At 51.5% G+C, this 24,373-nt stretch overlaps 2 protein-coding genes across 3 annotated transcripts in view; both read right to left on the bottom strand.

Annotated features, from left to right (window-relative positions):
- Positions 1–396: 396 nt before the first annotated feature.
- LOC119092022 (tyrosine-protein phosphatase 99A) lies at positions 397–8,218 on the bottom strand. Of its 2 annotated transcripts, XM_037214973.1 has the most exons (12): positions 8,035–8,218; positions 7,163–7,443; positions 6,653–6,921; positions 6,083–6,366; positions 5,637–5,848; positions 4,910–4,945; positions 4,213–4,338; positions 3,599–3,765; positions 2,811–3,099; positions 2,271–2,570; positions 1,944–2,069; positions 397–1,820 (listed from the first exon to the last, which is right to left on the bottom strand). In XM_037214973.1, the coding sequence occupies exons 1-12, from the start codon at positions 8,057–8,059 to the stop codon at positions 1,278–1,280; spliced, it is 2,658 nt and encodes an 885-aa protein (XP_037070868.1). In that variant the 5' UTR covers positions 8,060–8,218; the 3' UTR covers positions 397–1,277. The 2 variants fall into 2 exon arrangements, with proteins under 2 accessions (XP_037070868.1, XP_037070869.1); XM_037214974.1 differs by lacking the exon at positions 4,910–4,945.
- LOC119092173 (protein sidekick-2-like) overlaps positions 8,143–24,373 on the bottom strand; it is a 66,783-nt gene continuing 50,552 nt past the window's right edge. The window contains exons 3-8 of the mRNA XM_037215150.1: positions 15,721–15,844; positions 14,766–14,950; positions 9,490–9,683; positions 8,714–8,828; positions 8,214–8,238; positions 8,143–8,170 (exon numbers count right to left, since the gene is read on the bottom strand). Of these exons, the coding sequence (XP_037071045.1) occupies positions 8,143–8,170; positions 8,214–8,238; positions 8,714–8,828; positions 9,490–9,683; positions 14,766–14,950; positions 15,721–15,844 (671 nt within the window). The remainder of the gene's footprint in view (positions 8,171–8,213; positions 8,239–8,713; positions 8,829–9,489; positions 9,684–14,765; positions 14,951–15,720; positions 15,845–24,373) is intronic.

Below are 24,373 nucleotides of genomic sequence, written 5' to 3'. Positions count from 1 at the left end.
CGGACGGCCGCGGCCGGTTCAGGCGCTAGAACAGCATGCACGCGCCCAGGATGCGGTGCAGCTTGTTTACGAGAGCGTGGCGCATGGCCGGCTCAGACGCTCGCGAGAGTGGGCCGTAAGTGTGGCCCGGTAAATACGCGTTGTAGTGCATGGGGTAGTCGGGTACTACTGAGCTATCGATGAACGAAGTGGTCGCATGCCGGCAAATATGACCAGTGCTACTCGGGCTGCGATTCTCGTGTGTGGCTTTGAACAACAGAGGTTTTGTCTGCTTTTACCACCACTCTGACTTCAAACTTTGTATGTCTGCGTCTGTGATAGTAATGTAGGATCGGTCGCCTGAACCCGAATAGGGCAGTTTGTAAGCAGATACCGGAACATTGAATCACGCCTCGGTTTTTATTCCCCAATACATGATCACATATCACAGCAAATGCCATTATAAAATATCACAGTAAACACCCAGTTCCACGATCAGAAACGCCAAGATCCGCGAATACTGCACACGCTATTCCAGAACACGATGATAACTAGATCCAAATACAATGGAAAGTACAGCAGCCACGCAGCTGCACAAGCCAAGACGCTTAAGTGTGACGTTACGCCTCAAGTAGCAGCATGGACATGTTGAGATGCCTTTAATTGAGTTGCAGCCACCCAGTGTTTAACCTAGTGGCTTCTGTCAGACTTGCGACAATTCCAGCCTTCCCTCGCATACACAATGTGTAAGACATCATAAGAACATTTCTACACTTTGTACACGGCGTCTTGCGTGGCCCATCTGTGAGTAGTTACACTCATTTACAGACACTTCCATGCTCCCCGGTACCGCAGCATGAGACTGTAGAAATCTCGTCGCTGCTAGCATGAATCCGGCCACCTAAGGACGTCCAGAGTATGAGATCCGGCAGCACACTTGACGGCGACTTTTGAGACGTCTTAACTGTATAGCAATTACGCATCGAGCACACGTCCCACCGGCAGCTGCGACCCACACTCCAGCCGGGTCAAATGAGGCTACATTCACAGTCGCAGCGTGCTGCTACTGTTACCATATTCCCGATGGTCCCTCAGTCTCAGAGTGGGTACAGACTCTGGCTGGGCTGGAAACCCCAACTTGAGCAGAAGCCAGCAGCGTACGACCACATACGACAGGGCGCACTCAGGCAGTAGCTCAACGCACTTTCCCCCAAGTTCACTGCAGGAACTCTTTTCATCGAGTCACCCCTGTTGCGCACCCGACAGACTCGACAACCCCTCGGTTGGTGGCGCACATTCTACGGACTCGACAGGTCTTCACCGACGTCCACCACGAAACTCTCCATGCCGTCGGGCGGGATCCTGACGAGAGTGTCGCTGCAGCGCACGGACCGCTGGCGCTGGCACGTGCCGCCCTTCTTCAGGATCGACTTCAGCGTCGGACGGGGCACGTCCGTCACGTCGGGTGGAGGCGGAGGCGGCGGCGGCGGCAGCGACGGCGGGCCACAGCCGCCGGCCACCAGCGCCTCCGCCGCCCGGTACAGCAGCAGGAAGTCGTCCTGCGCCCGCCACACGCCCGGCCGCCGCGTGTGGTACAGTCGCGCGTACATGTACACGTCGGCGTGCGACTCGTACTCCAGCTGCTTCATCAGCGTGGTCAGGCAGCAGAAGGTGGCGGCCTCGGTGCCGCCGAAGCGGTCTACCACCACGCACGGCCCGTTCTGGTACTCCAGGTGCCAGCGCTGCACCACCTGGATCAGGTCGAACACATGACCGACGGGCGAGCAGGTCGCCGGCCAGTTGGAGCACTGGATGATGCGCACCGCCAGCTCGTAGTCGTCCTGCGGCGACAAAAATCGCAGCGTTAGCACTGTTGGAGGCGGGTCTAATACGGATAGACAGCCGCCCTGGGCGAATATGCTATGACGAGCAGAGCTCTCTGAAATCACCATTCCGTGCCTTACCGTGTGTGATTGTAAGGTAAAGTCCCGCAGCACGTAGTGTCCACCCTGAGCCTCGGCCGTGAAGCGGACCCGGAACTGCTCGCAGTCAATGTCGTCGTGTTCCAGCGGCCAGAAGATGCAGTACTCCTGAAACAAAGCCAACGGGGCGACCAGATCAGTACAGCTAATCACAAAGTCATCGTTAAAATGCATGCCAAGAAGACTTTGCTTTGAGATGCATCGTTGTTTCTTTCTCTGAGCCAGAATCTGACTATCTTAGGTTGATCATCCACGTGCGGTCAGGATGTGGGCGGTCGTTTGGACGTTACGATCCCCGTCGCCTCTCACCTGGTCATCCACAGGACTGAGCAGAACGATCGTCTGGGCGTTGTGATCCCAGACCATCTGCCAGAAGGCGGCCAGCGTCGAGGCCAGCGGGTGCTGCGTCACCACGAACTCCCGCAGCCGGCTGAAGCCCGGCAGCCAGGAGGCGTTGATATAGTCGGAGCATTCGACGCCCGGCCGCGGCGTGACGCACACGCGGCTCGCCTCGGTGGGCAGCAGCTCGCCTCGCCGGCTCTTGTGCACGTTGGCCGGGTGACGCCCCGAGGTCATGTTGAAGTCCGACGCCTGGTCGTAAGTGACCAGCTGGGAAACGTAACATACCTCAATAAGGGAACAAGCTTTCCATTGACTAATTCTGGCCGACAGGGACATCAACAACATTGTGCTCTCAAGCTCAGAAAAAGAAGTGCATTCGATGCTTCAAAAGACTGCAGATCACAGCAAGAATTATAGACGAACCTTCCAGCTAAATTGTACCGTTCCTTCTTCGGGGCATCGTGCAAAGGGACCTTCTTTATCTATACGCCAAACTGTAAAACTCACCCTGAACTGTCTGTCGAGGTTGTACCAAGGATAGACATCCTCCTCTGTGGTTAGGAGGTTGTGCAAATATCGCCGCAGAAAAGTACGGTGTATATCGGTCTCGCCACTTTCGATCAGCTCCATCAGAGCGTCGTGCAGGAATATGTACTGCTCCTCGGTCTGCACCAGGAAGTTGCGTTGCGTCCGGATGTACTTGAGGAAGCCAAAGACGTTCAGTTCGCCCTTCGCCCGGATCATCCGCATCATCGAGTCCAGGACAATGTAGGTGCCGGTCCGCCCAACACCCGCACTGGAAGCGAAAATATCACGAATTTGTGATGGTCTGTAACTACCCGGAATTTCAAGAGCTACATTAAACGTCAAACATTAAAGGTACGTTAAACGTTAAAAATTAGGTCGTCGATAATGAGTTGCATGTGGCTACGACAACCATCTGTATTTCATCCATCTCACCAAGCGTCAGCTGGCTTGCTCAGCTGGCTCATCAACGGTCAGCGAAGCAAACCACACCCTGTTTAAAGCCAAGGTATTCAAGCCTCCAGAGGCGACGATATCCTACAAATACCTCGCCGGTTACCCCCCCCCCCCCCCCCCATCCCCCTCCGGCGGACACACCGCCGCACCGGCCCCGACGTCAGTCCGCCGGGCCGCACCTGAAGTCGGCCACCGCGGCTCACCTGCAGTGGACCATGATGGTCCCAGTTCCCTCCCCTCCGGCGGACACACCGCCGCACCAGCCCCGACGTCAGTCCGCCGAGCCGCACCCGAAGCCGGCCACCGCGGCTCACCTGCAGTGGACCACGATGGGCCCGGCTCCCTCCGGGTTGGCGGCGGCCGACTTCCGGACGAAGCTGAGGATCGGCAGCGGACTCTCGGGGATGCCGTGGTCCGGCCAGTTAGTGTAGTGGTACTGGTACACCGTCCTCTCCGTCGACGCCCGGCGCTTCTTCTTCAGCTGGAAACGTACGCGCACGCTGATGCGGACGTGCTGCAGTGTGCAGCCTGTCCAAAAATCCTGCCGCTTCTACTCTCAAACGTCTCTTGTTTTCAATATGACCAGATTTTTCTTGACCATCGTAAGCTTGGTGTGTGATTTGGGCCAACGTCATTATAAAGCGAACCATATGGCAGATATTCATATAAGTAGCCTTCACCTTAGTGATATTAGTCACAAGTACTATGTTATTATTACCGGCGTATCAGACTAGAAATAGCGTATAACTATTAACGTGCCGCAAAATGACTAGTGTGCTGCCGGGCTATATATGCTGAAGGCTCTATCCCTGTCAACTTATCATCAAATATTTGAATCATGGTCTGAAACAAGACAGACATTTGCGACATACCAAACCCGCGTATCCACAACAGTTTTCACGCGCGCTCATTCGTGTTTTCTCATTACCTTCATGTGTTGTACTCGGAATTTCCTGATGGTGTACGTCGCCATGACATCTTGGCCGAGAGAGGTGACCTGAATGACTCCAAAAGTCTCCGTTCCCTCCTGCGGCCAGTACATGTCGCACTTTTTCTGAAAGGATATCTCTGATCAGAGAAATGAAACTTTTTGGTGCACACTCAACAGCATGCGATGCCAACAACGATTTGTCACCAAGTAAGCTCACTGCTGGCCTTATGATCCTATCGCGCGTCACTCATGAGGTAGGGTCAGAACATAATACTTTGATGTCGCTTTCAGATACGAGTGGGTCTTCTAGGGATTTGAATTTTTAAGCTCCAAATCAAAGAACCTGCATAGCTCCAGTAACATCCTGCAACAAGGGTGAGACAACGGCATGAACTCTAAGGCTTGTTTTCATTGAACCCAACACAACCTCATCGGTAGCACAATAAAACACAAATACGTGTCAGGAAAGTAAGCGTCTCGCTGAATCAAACAGAACGCCGAAAACCACATGAGGTGCAAACGCCTCGTTTACAGCAGAACACTCAGTTTTGAAAGATACAGCGATGCCAACCGGTTCGAGTCAGTGACGTCACGAGTGTCAAAGTCTGAAGAAAAATAAATGAGTGACGAACAGTGACGGTGTCAGTGACAAACTCTGAAGTCAAAAATCCAATGTTCCGACCTTTTTGATTACCTCAAAGTGCGCCCCGGATGGCTCTTTGTCCGAATCCTATCCGAACAGACATGAAATACACAACACAAGTGTTCACGGCAGGACAGATCAACAGCAGCAGTCGGCAGGAGTCGCGGATAGTGCACTTGGGGTGACGCGATAAAAAATATCCCACGTATTTTGCCATGCAACTAGAATGCTCTCTGTTGATGTACCTTGCAACATAGTACGAACCATCGCGTCCCGATGAATGCCCGAGAAACTACGATATTTCACGATATTACGATATTCCAATAAAATATTGTGAGATTTGCTTAGGGTGTCTGCTGAACTAGCCGCTGTTCAGGCGCCCATGGCCTCGGAGACATAAAAAAGCCTAGCGACATGAAAGCAATGGAACAAAACTATTATAATATCATATCGACGTAAAGTGTTATGATATCGAAGTATGCAAAGAATTGCCGAACATTACTATGAATGAAATCCTTCTCGGCGCCCAAAACTTGCCAACCTAGGTCCACTTACAGGATAAAGACGGCATCATGTCCCCCATTTCTGGTTTGTGACACAACAGAAAATGCATTAAACGACAAACTTTCTCACAAAGCACGAGTTTCTATGCCGGTACAAAAGGTCACTCTGCAAGCTCACTGCACCATTCACGACGCCTTCCACGTAGCATGGAATCGCTGAGGCAAACGCTCTGTAACTCATCCAATGTTGACAAAGAGATCACGGCTAGACGTACCCTGCCTCGCTCCACCAGATTGGTGATCATGACGAGAACGTGGACGTTCTGTTCCCACACCATCCTCCAGAAGCTGTCAAACGTGGCCGGCAGCGGGCCTTGAGTGCCGATGTAGACCCGTCTCCTCTGATAGCCGTCAATGTAATTGGCGTTCACGTAGTCACACTGCTTCTGCGACCCCATCAGCTGCAGAGGCACCCGCGTGTGGTCGTCTGTGAACGCAGGTAAAGGTTTTTACAGCGGTTTCGGGATTTTGCTAGAAATGATCGTGCATGCACTGGGTGATGAGTCGCTGGTAAATTTTTACACTCCAGTAAGCCAGCATGGCCAGCCAGCCAGCCAGTCTGTGTTTTGGAAAGATTATGGTAAGTAACTTTTGATTGTCTGGATTACAATATGAGCGCTTGTTCAAGAGGCTGCTGAAGTAAGAAGCTGAGGCCACTCACAAGCCACAATGTTGAGGTATCTGTTCTTGTCCTTGTTTTCGGTATGCTGGCTGAGGTCGGACGCGTAGCCATCCAGCAACGTCTGCGTCTGGATCGCCTCGTACTCTTTGCTGAAGCCGATGTCGCCGTCGGCGTGTAGTCTGCTGACGTGTTTGGGGAACAGGTGGACAGGGATGGGGCCGGCCGTGCTGCCGTCCGGGGAGTCGTTCTCCCATTCGGTGGAGAGCGTGCTACACGTCTTGCTCGGCTCGTCCAGGTAGTTATAGGCCGCCTGAAAGTATTTCCTGGGGAGGAAATATGCCCTCGTCGTTACCGCGAGCAATGCTTAGAATCCGAGAATAAGCTAGCACTGGTTCTAACAAGCTTCCCGAAAGCCCCGAGCGCCGAAAGGCTTTCCAACCTCACAGCCAATCCAGTTGCAACACCATACGTTACTGGGGCGACCAGACCCCGGTAAGACCACACAGCCTCAGCAAACAGCGTTTCCAAACCCTGGCCATATATTTCCATCCCTAGATACAACCACGTAAATCAGAAACCCCCAAAACGCAGGTGCCCAACGATTTTCACCTCCAAACGAAGAACGCCGTCATGGCGAGAAGCAAGGCGAAACTGGCGCAGGCTACGCCAGCGACCATGCCCGAGCTGAGATCCCAGCCGGTCCGCCGGGAGTTCATCATCTTCAGGTACTGGATCTTCTCACAGTCGGGCTGCAGCATCACCTTCCTGGATTCCGATGACTGGCCCCAGTACAGGACGGAGGTGTTGAACCGAGATTTAGTGACGCCGACCACGCTGACTTCGTACATGGTGTCCGTTGTCAGGTTCTTGAGTGCGAGCTGCGAAACAGAATCAAAGGTTTAAGGAACAAGCTGCAGCACGCACTAGAGGGGGGAGATCTCTTGAACGTTGCCTTGGAACAAAATCGCGTTTGCATTTACAGTATAAACAGCTCATCGCATCCCTATATACGCTTAACCTGAACGCCTGCAAGCAGTGTGGCAGGATATTCTCTTGCCGCTATAATGTAAAGGTGGAATAAGAAGATCAGAAATGTCCCCATGAAGAGCAAAAACTTACCTGCTCTTGCTCGACGCTGACGGCCGTAGGAATCTGGATCTGCTCGAAGTCCGTGTCGTACTCGCTCCGGTAGCGCACGTAGTACAGGTCGATGGAGCCCCGTACCCGCTCCGGCCGCCGCCAGCGCACGTAGATGGAGGTGTCGGCCTGGCACGTGACGTTGGACAAGAGCGGCGCGCTCGGCCCGCCCACGTCCGTGCGGAACACCAGGTTCTCCGACTTCTGGCCCTCGTGCTTGCTCGTCTTGGCGTGAACCCAAGCTGTGTAACGCGTGTAAGCAGCTGGAATAAATGAAAAGCAAACATCGGTGGGAGCAAAGTAGTGGGAACACTATGTAGCATCCAACCCCATGGTACAACACGTACCGTTTTGAACGACTTTGGCTGGAAGGGTTTTTCTGTTAAAGCCATGTTGAAAATAGCTGGACTGAAACCAGCTGTTCTATGCGCAAAATATTCTACGATAATCTATGTAAGACGTGATCTTGAAATGAAGCCAGTTACGTCAGCCGACCCAGTAAGTCGACGTTTTGCTTACATTTGTTTCAAGGGTCTTTCTTAGACCAATCCTTAATAGAATAAAAGACATCAGCTGGCTCACAATTATTTCGATCCGGACTGGGGACGTCACCCTAAGTGGGAATACCGCCTCGTCTACCCGGCTCTTAAGTGCCGAGGGTTATTGACTGAAGTGCCCACAACTGCTGGTAAAATAAATGGACTTCTGTGCGGCGAGGCAAGCGACCTGCATCAATAATAACCATTCCAAAGGCGTCTTGAGATCCATTTACATCCATCACCTACGATGCAGCAGTTGGAGTTAAGGATCGGTTCGCAGACTTTGCACTTCATCAAAGTTTTCATGAAACTTACCTAACCCTGTCAAGTTATAAGCCATTTGCGGCCTGGCCTCCCTGATGATCCTGTTGTCTGTGATGCTCCTGATTCCCCGAGTGAACTCGAAGTAAAGGTAGTACCCCACTATGACGCCGTTGGGATGCACCGGCTCCTTCCACGTTAGCAACGCCCAGCTGTCCCCGACCAGCGAGTGCGTGAGGTTTTCTGGCCGGTCTGGAACTAGAACACAACAACATGCGTAGCAGTCACGAAAACCGGCAGCTCAAAATAAATGCCTAGATGATGTCCAGATGCCCTCAAAATAGATAGATGCTCAAAATTTCAGATGCCCGTCATCCGCATAGCAGCCTGCTGTGGGAACCCAGAATGCCACGTCACTGTAAACTTTAAATAGGCGTGAGAGGAGGTCACCGGCAGTGGAAGTGTTGAGAATTGCATGAGGAGTGCGCAGCATCTGTTCTTGACCGATGATTTCAAAGTAATTATGGTTTCTCATCATATCAACCCACTCATCTTATGCTAAGTTTCAGTGACGTCATAACAAGACTACACTTTAAAGGATCAGAGTGTTTCACTGGCTCTGCATGGCCTTGGGCAATTATAATCTTGACATTTGCACTCGCACTCGCACAAGTGTTTGGTATGACACCGTTCAGTGTAAGGCTTGGATAATTTTTTTAAAAAAAGAACTTACCTCCTTCCAAGGTCGTTTCCCTGACGACGGCGTACGGTCCGAGTCCCACCATGTTCTTGATGCCGACTCGTATTAGGTATTCCGTATAGGGCGTCAAGTCCTCGATTATATAGCTCTGGGAAACGCATGCCTGATGTAGGTCTGCATATTGCACATACACGGCGGCGCAAATCTTACAATCTGACTTTATGCATGGTGGCAATAATGTCAAAAATACGCGACGTTTCGGTTAAGAGCTGTGGGAAACGGCACCCAGAAAAGAAATTCCGATCAGCGTCTTGTGCACCTTACGGACATGTTCCATACTTGATCAGCAATATGGTGAAATGCGGTGTATGCAAGGTGAACATCCAGCACAAGTTTTGTTCTCGCACAAACACATTGATGAAACCCAACTTTTTGAAAACAGCCTGTAAATTTTTGGATCCGCAAATGTTGCGCTGATTTTCTCCTTACAACACCAAGAGCGTGTGGTGCCGAATTCACACCTTCGTGCAGAAGGTGGGGCAGCCATAGATATAAATGCTCCAACATTATGACCAAGGCGCACATGATCCGAGATCGCACCCAACCCTGACACGTTGGCCCCAAATTTACAGCGTTTTCAGCACGCTGCAAGTTGCGCAATAACACCACCGAGCATCATTCTAAGAAATGGAGCGCCGAGATAGTATATTTGACGACATGATGCTCCTTCTCGTAAACCGCGTGCACAGCCATCTTCCGGCACTGCCACAAACGACATAAATCAGCAGGAAAATAGTCAACATACTCACTGTGGTTTCGTTCACGTTGCCGGGTAGGTCGATCGTAGTCCACTCCGCCCCGTCCAGGTCACGTGGTCGGTACGCAATCACGTGACCGATGAACTCTCCGTTCATCTCGGAGCGGTCCGGCGGCCTCCAGATGACCTCAATGGTGTCAGCGGTGGGACTGAACGTTTTGACGACGGTGGGCTTGCCGCTCGGCGCTGCGGGAACGTCAACTCGCTACAGTCCCGACTACGATAGTTCCAGGCTTACTAGGCCAGAGAGATGATCTACTGATATTGAATATAAGCGTTTACTGCCTGCGCCCTTGCTGATTGGGTTTTGAGAACAATCGCTGCCTATTGCTAGGTACCAAGATCTGGCGTAGGATATTTTGCGATAATGGCAAACATCGAGTAGAGTGCGGAATGTCCTCAAAACAGATTCAGCTGCGACAACCAAGCAACCACGTATTATGAGTCCAAGTTATTCAAGTTATCCAAGCTATCGATCTTTAATGAAACAGGAGGTGCTTGTTAAAAAGTCCCAAAGGGCACACCTTAGTTATGTTAATGTGCATATTGACGACCAAATAAGGAAATGACTGCGCTTGAGGATATAGGAAGTAGAAATACAAAACACGATGTGCAGAGCTATAAAATTACGCAAAGGGGAAAACTTAAATTTACATGATGGTCAAGCGAATATGAAGCATGGAGGACAGAAAGTACAGTCGTAGCCGCAGTCGGCACGCACACTCTACTAGTCTGTCCATAGGTCGGACTGTCGTCAAGGATGCAGTAATAGCTCACGGACTCTATGGTATTAATGTTGGCATTTTCCACATTACAGAACTGCTCAGCTGTCGGATGTCCTCCTTAAGCTGATGCACGACACCAAGCCCTTCTTCGAATGCTTGAACCCATTAATCTGAGCTGTTGAAGCGCGGCGATACTGGGTGCTCTTCCTCGAGAGGCGCTCCCATAAACCTGACTGCTGCATGGCCTTGTCGCCAGCTACGCTTGCCCCCACCCCCCTCCCACCCCCGTCCCGATGGGGCCGTCCGGCAGGCCAGCGTCTGCGGAAGCGCCTGGCGCCCGAGAGAGTCATGTCCTGAATGGAACACGACGGCGACGGAGCTCGTGCGGGCGGGGTCGAGGCGGCGGCCGCGGCGCGACATCGACCCACGTGTCGGGGCAGCCGAATGGGGCGAGGCGGAGCCGGCGCCGCTCGCCACGATCCCGTCGTTGACACTCGGGACGATCGGCGTGAGCGGCGCACGGTGGTGCCGCTGACGCTAGATGGTCCCCGACGGCGATCACGCCAGGTGTCTATCACCGCGTGCACGTCACAGGGGGTCACATCGGCTATACATTGGCACCTGTCTGCTGAACAGAATCCCAATACTCGTGGCTTCGATTGTGGTTGATCGGCAACCACCCTCTTTAGGAACCCAACCACCCAGCCCTCTTTAGGAATCTAGCCTTGCACCCTTCGGTTGCCCTGTTATTTTCTACGTATCTCTCGCTGACGGATGTGACCTGTTAGCCATCTTCCGCCATTGATAGACGCAGCTGGCGTGTCCGTGCTTCGACACGTGATTCATTTTTTGGTGGGGGGTTTCTTGGCAACTGCCTGATGCATTAACTCTTTTGCCGCTACCATTACTAGACAGAAACCTAGCTTAGTACCACATCTGAAATGCACGATAACTAGGATAAACAAAAGCAAAACCGTGATAGTTTTCCGTGCCTATAAAAAAGCTAGTTCATCTTGCCCGGAAACCTCTTTGGTCATTATGCACTTACTCGTTATGTCATGTCTCCGACCATTGTTATGTGGTTGTGAACTTGACATAAGAACGTTGAACTCATAATTCCAAAACACCAGGAGCTCAGGTCTTTCGAGATGACGACGAAACAAAAACGTTTAGGTAGCACAAATGGCTATGGCTACTTTGATAGGTCCGACACGGATAGGTTCCTCTCTTGGTCGTAATTTTTTTACCATTTTAGATTTGGCACCAAATTAGGTTCCTGTCTAATCTTGCAACCGTGTAAAGGACTATTGCGTTGGAAACAGACCCAGAACTTCTTGAGCAGGCCTTGCTTGCAAAAGCGTCATATGGTGCATCGGTGCACCGTCGTGCACGTTAGGTATATACCATTATACAGCCTCCATTAACTTTATGGAATTCATGTCCCGAGGGAGGTCAGCACCGCGCACTTCCGTCGGGTCAGGCAAAACCAAGCCTCGACCAGTAAACCTCAGCTTATTGGCGGGCATCAAGCGTATGCAAACGACATTACACAAAGTGCTATAGCGAGCGCTGCAGCGCACTTTCCCAGAGGACGTTTTGATTGATTCGAACACTATGGACTGGTTTGCAGTTGCAGCCGACAAACGGCCGCCGTTAATGTGTGACATGTGGCAGCAGCCGTTTTAACGGTATGCTGTCACAGCGGCATACAAAACTCCGGCAACACAACCTTCTGGCAGCGGCAAAGCGAACAGCATTACGCTGAAATACAGCAGACGTTTCAACCGGCTTTCACAGGAGTAGCACGGCTTGCCAGCATTAGGTGCACTTAGACTTCGTTGCCCTCCAACTTTGGACGCTTCCAAAAACAAAGCGGGCGTCGGCAACTCGCCGGAGCAGTTTCAGGCAGACGGAAGGCCCGCGATGCCCGTCCAATGTCGAGGCTGCCGCTGGGAGACCCGGGCCTCGAGGCACGGCCTATTTTGCATGCTGTTCCTGCGAACTTCACTCGAGGCACCGTCTATTTCGCATGCTGTTCCTGCGAACCTCACGCGTGATTCGTCAGCGGCTTGGACTTGGCGTTCGGCCGGGCCCGATTACCCTCTGGTCCCCCGCCAGTATTTCGCTGGAAAGCTAAGTGCCGCACTCTGCCAGGCGCCAGCGCGTTTCCAGGCCGTGTCAACAGCCCTCCACGCAGAGTGGCAGACGATTTGGGAATTCATTGGACGCCTCCAGCACGCGACAGCCGCGCTGGGAAGGCGCCGAGGTTTGCCGCCGCGCTGGCGATCGGTGGATGCTGGGTTGAATGGGAGCGCTTAGCTGCGAGCCTGGCTTGGGTTTGAGAGTATATGAAGCCGGTAAGTCAGCAGTATTTTGTGAGCCACGCTGCAGATGGGGAATAGTTGTTCCAATATTTATACTATCTGACAGGTTCCGAGACGATTTGGTTAGCTGTCTTTTCTCCGCGTATTTTGTTTAAATCTGTCTGCAACCCCCACAAGCTACCCTGCAATCAGCAGGTAGTAGATATTAAAATCGACGACCCTACTTAGCGTGGAGTAAGTAATTCTTGCTCAGCAGTCTTCCGCAACGCAGCTGCCTCTCCTATGCGCCATAAGCCCGAGTAAACAATCGGTCCCCAGTGCTGCATTCCGCACGTCCCACCGGTCCGGATGGAGATGGACCAGGTACAACATCTGAGTACGGCGTAATAGCTGAGTTGAAGCCAATAAGTCCGCAGAGTGTCACACGCACACACACACACACACACACACACACACACACACCACCACACACACACCACACACACAACACCACCACTACACACACACAACACACACACCCACACCACCACACACACGCACGCACGCACGCACGCACGCACGCCCAGCATATATATATATATATATATATATATATATATATATATATTACTATATATATATATATATATTATATATATATATATATAGATATGCGTGCTCTCCTCTCTCTCTCTCTCTCTCTCTCTCCTCTCTCTCTCTCTCTCTCTATCTCTCTCCTCTTCTCTCTCTCTCTCTCTCCTCTCTCTCTCTCTCCATTCTCTCTCTCTCTCTCTCTTGCACCATGCATTTAGTTCAACATTCTGTCTGAAATGAGCACAACAAATACATGTTAAAAAAAGACTTGCTGAATGAAAAACACTTATTTCCAACTGTCATTGAGACTTTCTGGCGTTTTTAGCAACCAAAACTACCACCTACCCAGCAAAATACCCGGGAAAACTGAGAAAGTAAATAAAATCCGAAACAATTCAGATTAAAACCAGTGTCTTGGTCTGAGCCGCCAACAGGAGCTGTCCATCCTCCACCTTATTAAGGAAACACGACGCATATTATCGCCCGCCCTTTTATGCAGCCCCGACGGCTGCAGGATCTATATTGGCGCTCAGAGTACATGGCGTAGCCGGGGTTTGAACCCGAGCCCCACGTGGGAGCCGGCTACGCTTACCACTGGACCTTTACCATCCGTCCATGTTCAACTCCCCCCCCCCCCCCCCCAATAAATATTTCTATGGCGAAGCATCGGACCCCGCCCGACTATCACATTTGTCCACTTCCACAAACCACTATCCACTATCCACAAACGGATCCTGCCGCAGTATATTGTAAGCAGGCTATTGATTGCGCTGACAGCACTGGAACACCATGGTGCTCCGACTAGCCAGGGCTGTCTGGATTGACAAATCGGTCTGTTTCATCCTTCGGAAGGTCTAGATTTCTGTTAAACATGGTAACAACTGCCAAGCAACTGCCACGCCACGAAGCTTACGTCACGTCATGGTTTATGCGCGCAATGGAACACCCATAGAGCTCAAGTAAAGCGCTTGAATCACCGTGATCGCAACCTCCCTACGAAATTCGTGTCGTTGTGAGGAGAAGGACCTATAGAGCTTCTTGGTGCAAGGCACAGCGTCGGAAAGCGTTTGCACTTCATTTAAATGCGCTTAGAAGAATGGTACACAACACAAGTCATTACAGCTTAACTTGATAGAACGCAAAGTTTAGGTTTGAATCACGATGAAAGAAGGAACAAAGTCTCGAGGCATATAAAGATGAGCCAAAAACAGGGCGGTCACTTTACCGTTACGCCTTCCTCAGAGACAGCTGTTTTCAAAAATAAGAACAATTATGAATCACGTTTTTTGACGTCAAGGACAAGTAGAGGCTTTTAAAAGGCTGACAGTGAGGAAGCCGCAATGGTGGAACACATGTTCTGTTTGTAGCATGCTTGACCACTTCCATTATATGTCATGGGACTTATGGTTATTGTTGCTCGGTAATACAGTTCTTAACGATTAAAACTTTGGTAAAAGTTGAAAATTCCAAACTAGAGCTTTACCTAGATTACAATTCGTTGAACTGATTAATTTTCATCACCACTGGATTTCAGCTCAGCAGCAGAGCAGGTTCGCGGCATTTCTTGTCCCATGACAACGGAAGACATCACTATCCCTTTTAACTACCCTTTGCTTCTTCGCTTTTATTTTGTCTCTTCTACTCACGTTCTCGGTGCGTGACCATCGGGTAGGAGGGCTCGCTGGCCAGGCTGCGGCCGACTTTGTTGACCGAGAAGATGCGGAAGCTATAGGCGGTGAAAGGCTTGAGGCCGGTGACGTTGAAGGTGGTCCTGTTGTCCGGGATGGTGATCTCGTGCTGCAGGTCCCACGGCGCCGGCGGGTCGTACCGGCTGCGGACCGAGCAACGGCGAGGTCAAATTCAACACGGCTACGCTTCGCATGCTTGAGCGGTGACTGAAGCACTGCTAAGAATAAACTTAGCAGGAGGTCCTCCCAGCGAGGGTGGTAAGCTCAAGCGTGAAGTTGGTCGACACTTTGCAACTGACAGTTTCACGGAAGGATGGTGACAAGGTATGCGCATCACGGGTGTGATAACTGCTCGCACCGTCTTCACCTGGCGAGTCGGGTGTGTGCATCTTTACATACCGGACAAGAACGATAGAACAATTATTCCATCCGCGCTTTTGCGACATAATGAATGTATTTAGAACTAAACAATCGCCATCGGGGTTTGGACTTCCACCCCGCAGTGGCTACTTCCGCTCGATAGAAAACAAATAAGAAAAAGCGTTTACAGAAGCAGTAAAGTACGGATGGTTTCGAAATTCATGTTCATTTACTTATGCAAGGATTCCTAATTCTAATGCAATGTTGGGGATCAGTGCTCTTAAAACCTGTGGATCTTTTCAGGAAAAAACAAGACATTACTGTACAAAAAGCCTGCTGTTGTGGTGTCTTTACAGTGCTACATTGCATTGGATCTGTCATTCCAAGTTCTGAGCATGCATTCCAAGCTTCCTTCGACCTTCCCCTTGTCCGTCGGCATGGTCCCGATCAGGCCCTTCCGGTAAGCGAGGATGACGAAGTCACATCCAACTAGACTGCACCATAGCGATGTACTGCACGGAAATTACACGTTACCACGTGATGACAAACGCACCGTTTCTGCAGGAGGTATCTGAGCGCAGAGGCGCCCGTCTGCGAGTACAGCGGGGCCCACGAGAGCTCGGCGGACCTGGAGGTGAAGCTGACCACCAGGGGGCGCTGCGGAGCCCGCGGCACGTCTGCAACACAGAGGCACCAATGATGTCGACACCGACACTGCGCAGTCATGGCAGGGGAAATCTGGCACTTAATACGTTTTCACCTCGCGTCCTTTACCGCCTATGCATATGACTATGCAAGTCCTAACTACTTCAACTGTTTTTAGCACACTTTACACCCAACTTCACGCTCACTTGCATATGCCGCTGATGCTTGTTCAGATTATACTCCCCGCGGCGCATCAACCCCGTCTAGCAACTCGTTTGATACACTTATAAACCCGGTTAGGAACTAATCATATCAATAAGCCTTCGAATGCCGAATGAACTGCCTGCCGGCTTAAATCAATCTGTGCTGGGTTAAGTATGCTGCACTTATGCTGTACCGTTAACTTTCCAAATTATTTTAACATTGGGAGTCATGCTTCAATATTCAAGCAGGCTTGCTTTCCGTGGGCTCGCAGAAGTTTACAACCAGGGTGGTCTCTCGCTATTCGAAATATTTGATCGTCCAAACAAGAATTGATGGGCGCAGGAGTAAATCCACAACAACATGATGGATGGTAGTTCTTTGTCGAGGGCAACCTGTGGACACGCAGATAACGTCTTCACCTGTGAAAATGCATTAAAGCGCAACATAATTTGCTGTAGGTAAGAACGTAATGCGTGGAATTTCTAACCCGTTCGCAGGCGATAAACAACCATTCACAGCGAAGCTCTATTTATTCAGTTCCATTTGCTAGATCAAAGTACTGATGTCCCATTCTTAGGTTCATACCACGCAGAATGCGGATTGTAGATAATTTGCATATCAAAACCCAAGTTTCGCAGTCAAATTTACAAAAACAGGATAAAAATGTAGTTTCGTTCGATGCTTGTTTTTTTGCCTAGCACCACATATTGTGACAAAGGAAGTTACTAAACCCGAATTAATACATCGGATAAGACTCACCTCTAAAAAACGTAAAATAGAAATGTCCCTAGTGACACATGGCTGATCCCAAATCGGGATTACCATACCGGATCTTATACTGAATAGCGTGGACGAAAGGTCCCGCGGCGTTTCCAGATACCCGGACCCCCGCGCTTTCCAACAGCGTCCCCCAGACGCAAACCGGTTTGGCCTAAACCTCCAGACACAAACCGGTTTGGCCTAAACCTCCGGACACAAACCGGGTGGGTGGCGGGTGGCGGGCGGCTCCGCCTGGTCCCATGATGGGCGATGGGCCGCTCCCCTCTCCCCCCCCCCCCCCCTGCAGTCGGACCCTCCGCGGGGCGGCGCGTGCCAGGCCCCCGCGGTGACGGCCGCTGATGGTCGGGCGTTTTACACCTGAGTCGGCGCGCCCCTCCGGCTGAGAGTGCGCCCACCCTGCTCGAGGAAGCAGGGCGGTCGGCCGGCGGCAAGGAATGCGTGTCCTGGGGGTGCGGTCCCAATCATTAGCCGCCCACGGAGAGGTTCGGACTGCTGTTGGTGTGATGGGGGCGACAGCGTATCGGAAAAGGGTCAAATTGTATTCGGGAGGTCAACCACCTGGCCACCGGACGGTGGTCCAGCCGTTGTGTTTTTGAACAGAGGTTTAAGTCGATATCAATGCTACGGTGCGTTGGGCTGTACGAAATGAACTTGCTACATTTATACTGTTCGTTCCCCACTATAAACGGGATTGGGTGGCGTCGAAAGAAGAGAGTATCTTACCTTGCTACGTTTTAGCAGAAATGTTGTCAATGATGCTTACAAGTCGATGGGTCGACGTATAAAAGCCGCCACAGAAGCAGAGAAACACGGCGAAGCTTTTCCGGTCCAGACCAGTCCATCCAGGATGTGGGGGCGTGGGGGGGGGGGTCAGGGGCAGTGGGAGGCGACGAACTAGCCCGGCCACTGGGCGGTGACTGCTGACCTTTGTCATCGGGCACGATGATACTGGGGTAAGAGAACTCGCCCACGCCGGTCATATGCCGTCCACATGACCTGTAAGTGGTGGGTAGGTCGGTATCCGGTGATTATATGACACTGATGGCCAGCCGGCTACTCGGCTGAGAGAATTGTCCTCTGATATGCTGAATAATCACCCCGATGTTCAGTGTGGTATGCCCCTAGGCCGGCCCACGCACTGTAGACGTGATCCCAAAAACGACGTTGACGTCAAAGGTCTGAACGGTCTGCCTGCTTCAGCTATCAGTGAACATTCCCATTTCGACACAATAAATTAAGGATGACAACTTTGTCTGCTGGCTGTCATTTGGTGGCTCACATTAGGTACGGAGTACAAATACGCGCTTGTGTTTTAAGAACACATGCTGAAGAGAGCAGAATGATCATCAATGTCTGTGATTACGTAATTGTTTAAGACCAATGAAATACATGCTGAGGCAGCATATCAATTGTTAGGTGATCAAGAAGTGGCTGCGTTACAAGACGCGGGGATAATCAGCGTTTTGACACTGTTGCCGCAAGCGAAAGGAAAATCAATCTACTTTGTGCTATGGGTCAGGGATACTGGAGGTTTAAAACAGCTAAGTATTCAGCGTTCCGTCCACGAGGCTTCCGCAGGTTCTGATGATCGATTCCGATGATGACTTCGGTTGAAATGTTTGTTGACCTCCAATGTACGGCAAATCCGGTGTTGTCCATTTCGCCGCATTGACCGTGGTGTATTGCATGCTGTTCACTGCGTTTGCGTTCATGTGTCTTGCCTTTCCCACGCATTATTTGTCTTCATCGCCGTGTCCTGCATGTCGCAAACATTACTGGTCCATCAAACGTGAAGGAAGTAACTGACGTATTTCACAAATCGGCACGTTTTAACTATTAAGCGGCACTGTTTTAACGTACGGCATTGCAGAACTACACTACTTTCATGTTGCTGTATCTTCCCTCTCACATACAAGCAAGAGCAGCTTGCTTTAATCCTCGTCTAACGAAATTTTGCTTTTGTTTATAAAGCGCACGCATCGGGCGTACGTAACATTAGTGTGTGTAAAAGTAGTTAAAACATCACCTAAAAGGTCGGAAAGATCGTCACTATCTTTTTATCCCTGTTGAAAATCGAATAAATAATATTTTTTCAAAAGACGCAGCTTTCCCACCTCAAAAGATTCAGAACATCTCCAGTCTTGCCAATTTTGCTGTTTGTATTCGCCTGTAGCGCTTGAGACAAAGGGACCGCCACAAGGCGGGCACCAGTGTCGCATACCCTTTCCCCACAGAAGCCAAATTAAGACCAAAATGGTAGGATCGGTAAGCAGATGAGAGAAAGTCCTACCACAAATGAGAACAAAGAATAAATTAGAAGCGGATGAGCGTCGATCGCACCTCTCTTAGTATTTAACTAAACAACTATTGTCCCATCAAACTGTTCAACTAACTATTGTCATATCAAACTATTCAACTAACTATTGTCATATCAAACTATTCAACTAACTATTGTCATATCAAACTATTTAACTAACTATTGTCATATCAAACTATTCAACTAACTATTGTCATATCAAACTATTCAACTAACTATTGTCATATCAAACTATTTAACTAACTATTGTCATATCAAACTATTTAACTAACTATTGTCATATCAAACTATTCAACTAACCGTTGTCATATCAAACTATTTAACTAACTATTGTCATATCAAACTATTCAACTAACTATTGTCATATCAAACTATTCAACTAACTATTGTCATATCAAACTATTCAACTAACTATTGTCATATCAAACTATTTAACTAACTATTGTCATATCAAACTATTTAACTAACTATTGTCATATCAAACTATTTAACTAACTATTGTCATATCAAGCCATTCTTCGGAGGGCCAGCCCATGTCAATACGTGGCACATCGTTTCAAAGCAGGGTCTTCAGAAATACGTCTAGCTTCCTTCTTGACACGAAAGAAGACTGTCATTGGCATTTAACAACACACACCGTGCCATCTAAGGAGAGACAGCTGACACTCAACGATGTCGCACGGTACCCTTCGGGCTTTGGGTTCTTCCGGTGCCAAATTGCTCTGGGCGACTGCAGCAACGTCTTCATGGCATCACCTAAAGCTGGTGTGTGTTCAATATAAAATAACATGAAACATCGACACGGAGCATGCAACTGACTGCTCTCTACAATTTTTATTAATGTACGTAACTAAACAGAAAATCAGCACGGATATCAAAACGTAACAACAACTAACTAACTGTCACTGATTTAAACCACTATTTCCGATGGCAACATTCGCAAGTACACCTCGCCATTCGCCGAACGCCCAGCAGGAAGCAGATGGCGACGATATCCGTAAGTGGCAGCGGCTGACGCCCAACATGGCATTGCAGCAAGCGCGGCGCAAATCTCGGCTTTTTCTCCTCCTTCCCCAGCCAAACGCCTCGCTGTCCGTGTATGGAACGAGCGGCGCCATTCACAACGCTATTCAGGCGGCGGTGCTCATTCACTCCGCATTACGGCTACATCTGCTGCACTGCCGCGTTTCCGAGGACGCCACGCCGCACTCCCGCGCCCCGCGCGCTGCGGCAGGCGGGAGCGATCTGGTCCACGGCGTTAGTGCTTCAACAAAAACTCCTACAGATGCGAGTGCTACGACACTACTTCGAGCGCCAATACTTGCACACGACGTTAGTTCTACGCGACAAAAAGGAGGCTTCAAAAACTTCCAGTATACTCGTCATACTGCTACTGCAAAAACTGTACGCGACGTAAGTGTTACACGACAAAGTTTATGCTTCAAAAATGTGTGGTTGTCATTTACCGTCATTACTTATAAACGACTTAATGTCTGCTGTAAAGACTGCTACGCGGCATTAGTGCCACATGACAAAACTTACACCCGTCATTAGCGCTACCGCGAAACCTTATGCACCATTGCTTACGCACGGCATTCCTCCTATTACAAATACTTTTGCGCGACATTAGCGTTACCGTGAAGACTTGAGGTCAAGTATTTGCTGCAGAAGTAATCATTGGTACATGTTTCTGCGGTTGAAGTTGCGTCATGTAATACTCATGTGGTGTATAAGATTCTGCAGAAGTAATGCCAGGTATGAGTGAAAACTGAATGAGTCCTTGCTTTATAATTTTGTCGTGTAGCACTAATTTCTTGCATGAGTTTTTGCAACAGAAGTAATGTCGCGTACAAGGAAAGTCTGTGCGAGTTTTTGCAATGAAATTACTGTCACATACCACCGATTTAGCACTTCTGTCGGTAGGAATTTTTACCGTGGCACTGATGTGACATCCGTGTGACGCGTCTGGCGGCCGAGCCTCTCTGACACGCGTGCGTGGTTCCCAGGACGCAGCAGATCGTCCGCATGCTCCGCTGTCGCCCTAGCCAGGGTCCTGCCCATTCTCGGCCAGGTCTGAGTCGCGGGGAGACCATGCCGCCGCGGCCAGGGGTCGTGCGAGGACATGCCATGTAGCCGCGGCCAGGGTCGTGCGAGGCATGCCATGTCGCCGCGGCCAGGGGTCGTGCGAAGCGTGCCAGGAGGCCGCGGCCAGGGTCGTGCGAGGCATGCCATGTCTCCGCGGCCAGGGGTCGTGCGAAGCATGCCATGTCTCCGCGGCCAGGGGTCGTGCGAAGCATGCCATGTCTCCGCGGCCAGGGGTCGTGCGAGGCATGCCATGCCGCCGCCGCCAAAGATCGTGCGAGGCATGCCACGTCGCCGCAGCCAGGGGTCGTGCGAGGCATGCCATGTCGTCGCGGCCAGGAGTCGTGCGAGGCATGCCATGTCGCCACAGCCAGGGGTCGTGCGAGGCAGACCATGCCGCCGCGGCTAGGGGTCGTGCGAGGCATGCTATGCCGCCGCGGCCAGGGGTCGTGCGAGGCATGCCATGTCGCCGCAGCCAGGGGTCGTGCGAGGCATGCCATGCCGCCGCGGCCAGGAGTCGTGTGAGGCATGCTGCGGTGGCGTCGGCGGTGGCTCTGCCGGCCGCCCTGCGTGGGTGCTGACGGTGGTGAGGACGCTTCACGTGCGACCAGACAACCCCGGACCGAGTTATGAGAGCAGTGACGCCCGCACGTGGGGCAGCCCATGCTCGCCAATCGCCATGGAACATCCGCTCACGCGAGGGCAAAACAGTGGGTGTGACCAGCCGTAACAAATGTCATAAGACGGACAAAAGGTGAAGCATGTGACAACCTGAGGGGACGTGTCGAGTAGATCTGTCATATCTACTAGCAGCTTAGGTGCCAGCACTCTGCCGGCATCAGCCGCCTACTTACTGCCATCGACCTAAAGACCCCGAGGGTTTTGCTGCTCCGGCACTAGGAACCAACTTTCAATGTATTCAAATCCGCCAACAGTTTCTGGTGCTAAAAGAAGCCCGGCACTGTCAATCCGGGCAACATCCTCATAACGAGGGCGCTGGCAGAACACCGCTGGCTGGTATAGCACGGGGCTGAAATTTTATTCTGTAGTCTGTAACTCGGAGTACAGGGTCGGGCCTCCACAACTGATAGCATGCACGTGCCATATACCTGTCATGTTGCGGAGGAAAGCTCGCTCCGGATGCAAGGGTAGGTGGATGACACAGGGAGCGGTACATTACTTTTGCGTTCCTGCCAGCGCTGTCCCCCCCCCCCCCCCCCCGAAAGAGGATCGGCTTTCGCCTCCGGACATGCCCCGAGCCCGACGGACCGTGTCGTAGTCGCGCTACACTGCCGCCGGCGCCACGCGCGGCGTGCGTCCGACTCGCGCCAAAATACGGCGCCGTATCTCAGGCGCGCCTGGGACGTCCCGCGGCGGCCGCCGGCTGCCCGCGGCACCGCCGTGAGGCACGGCCGACACACATTCATACCAGGTCTTAATCACGAGTCGCCATGTCGTCGGGAGCGACGCGGCGCTGAAGTTCGGAACAGCGCTGCCGGGGCGGCGTTACTGCCGGCCGCTGGGAGCGCCGCGCCCGGCCAGCACGTGGGGCATTTGCTGTAAAGCCGCGGGTGCGCGAGGTTGGCTTTAGGGGTGGAATCACGGTACGCCCGTGACGACTGCATCAGCCGGCACTCAGATCAGCCGGGTCATTTTGCTCCAGGCCCTTTCGCCTCGACAGAGGTGCTGGCGTCGTGCTATGCAAAGCCCGGCCGTCGGCCGATTCCTGTCCGAAGCCGTGAATAGGGTGTCAGCGGCGTTGTTTGTTTGTATGTTGCGCTGACAACCGCGTGTTTCTCGCATCACAAACATGTATTAAGTCCACAGCCCATGCTGACAGCCCATGCTACAGTCACCAGCCGTCAGAGGGTTGCCAAAAAAGCTCTCTGACGTTATGTTTCCAGGACAAACCAAATGATTCCATCAAGAAGCAGTTTCAACCCGATCAAATCCTGACTAGCTGACATGATGCTGCTTTTGTGCCTCGTTTCAGGCCGTAACGCGATGGATTAAAACGGTGCAAAAACTGAAGCACCATTATCGCTCACTCGCACCCCATAGGGACACCACATCGTGATGAATAAATGCAGAGTAACGGGAACAACTCCCGGCGATTGAGTACATGCCAATCAATCAGGAGGAAACGCCCACAACTGCTCACAAATCTAGTTCAGACAAGAGTTCTGTTATCCTTTCAACCAAAAATACCTCATTTCAGATGTAGGTCTGCACATGAAATTGTTTCCGCCGTCGGCCAAGTTTTTGCCGACAAAACGCCATTTCACAAGTCCCCACCAGGATCCCAGTCCGCATTACTCCGTAAGTTCAAAAGTTTGCAACCGGAGGCGAATTGATACAATGACGCAAAAAGTTGCAGAAATGCGACAACTTGGTCACGAGGCCGTTTCAGACTTAGAGCATTGCAGGTTCGCATTTAATCAAGCGCCTTTGTGCACACATTGTCAGCCGAGTTACGCGGCAATATGGTCGGTCACCGGATACCAAGCACTCTGTCAACTGGTCCGGCAGGCTAACTCCCGCGGAAGCTTATATGAGCCCGTGATTCCGCAATAGCGGGCGGCTCCGGCGCCTGTGGCAATCAATCTTCATTTCAGCCGCCTGCGCCGCTCCAAGCCATCGAACGTCACGACTCGAAGTCGGCACCAGTCGCAGGCCGGCCAGGCGGTGGCCCGGGTCATATCTCGCCACGCGCGCTCGCAGGTCACGTGCCGGCATGCACGCTTGGGGAAAAGTTGGGGACTCATTAAAAATGCAGGGCTGCTGGGAAACTGTTCCGCCACATTCGGGCGAGGCGTCGATATGGCAGCACCCAGTCGACGTCCGGATATCGACTCTTTGGACCGGGTCAGCGCTCGGAACGATCACATCGAAATCGGTGCTGCTCAGATCCAGTCGTCGATCTGAATCTATGGTCGGGTGGTCCGTTAAAAACCGTTACGGCTCGGATGAACTTTAGACCACAGCGCAGTCCAGTCCGACCGGATCGGAGCCAATCCGATGGAGCTCCTCTGACGGGTCCGTGACGACCTCGGTGCGATCGCATTCAATCCGATGAGATCCCTTTCCATCGCGTCCGTTCGCATCACGAGCGTTCGGATGCATCTGCGTGGCGGGCCGGCTTCGCGCCGTATTTTTGGCGCGTCCCCGAACGTCGCCG

The sequence above is a fragment of the Pollicipes pollicipes genome, unplaced genomic scaffold (assembly GCF_011947565.3).
Source record: "Pollicipes pollicipes isolate AB1234 unplaced genomic scaffold, Ppol_2.1 Scaffold_3447;HRSCAF=4054_pilon_pilon_pilon, whole genome shotgun sequence".
NCBI classification, from domain to species: Eukaryota; Metazoa; Arthropoda; class Thecostraca; order Pollicipedomorpha; family Pollicipedidae; genus Pollicipes; species Pollicipes pollicipes.
Note: the sequence above shows the minus strand (reverse complement) of the source record. Positions and strands in the feature narration are given on the sequence as shown.

Coding starts and splice junctions, on each gene's coding strand:
- LOC119092022 (XM_037214973.1), bottom strand. CDS start 8,059: ATGGCTTATAACTTGACAGGGTTAG. Junction 5,849..6,082: donor ATACCTCAACATTGTGGCTT/GTGAGTGGCCTC, acceptor CTGCGTTCACAG/ACGACCACACGCGGGTGCCT. Junction 3,766..4,212: donor TCCGAGTACAACACATGAAG/GTAATGAGAAAA, acceptor GTACGTTTCCAG/CTGAAGAAGAAGCGCCGGGC.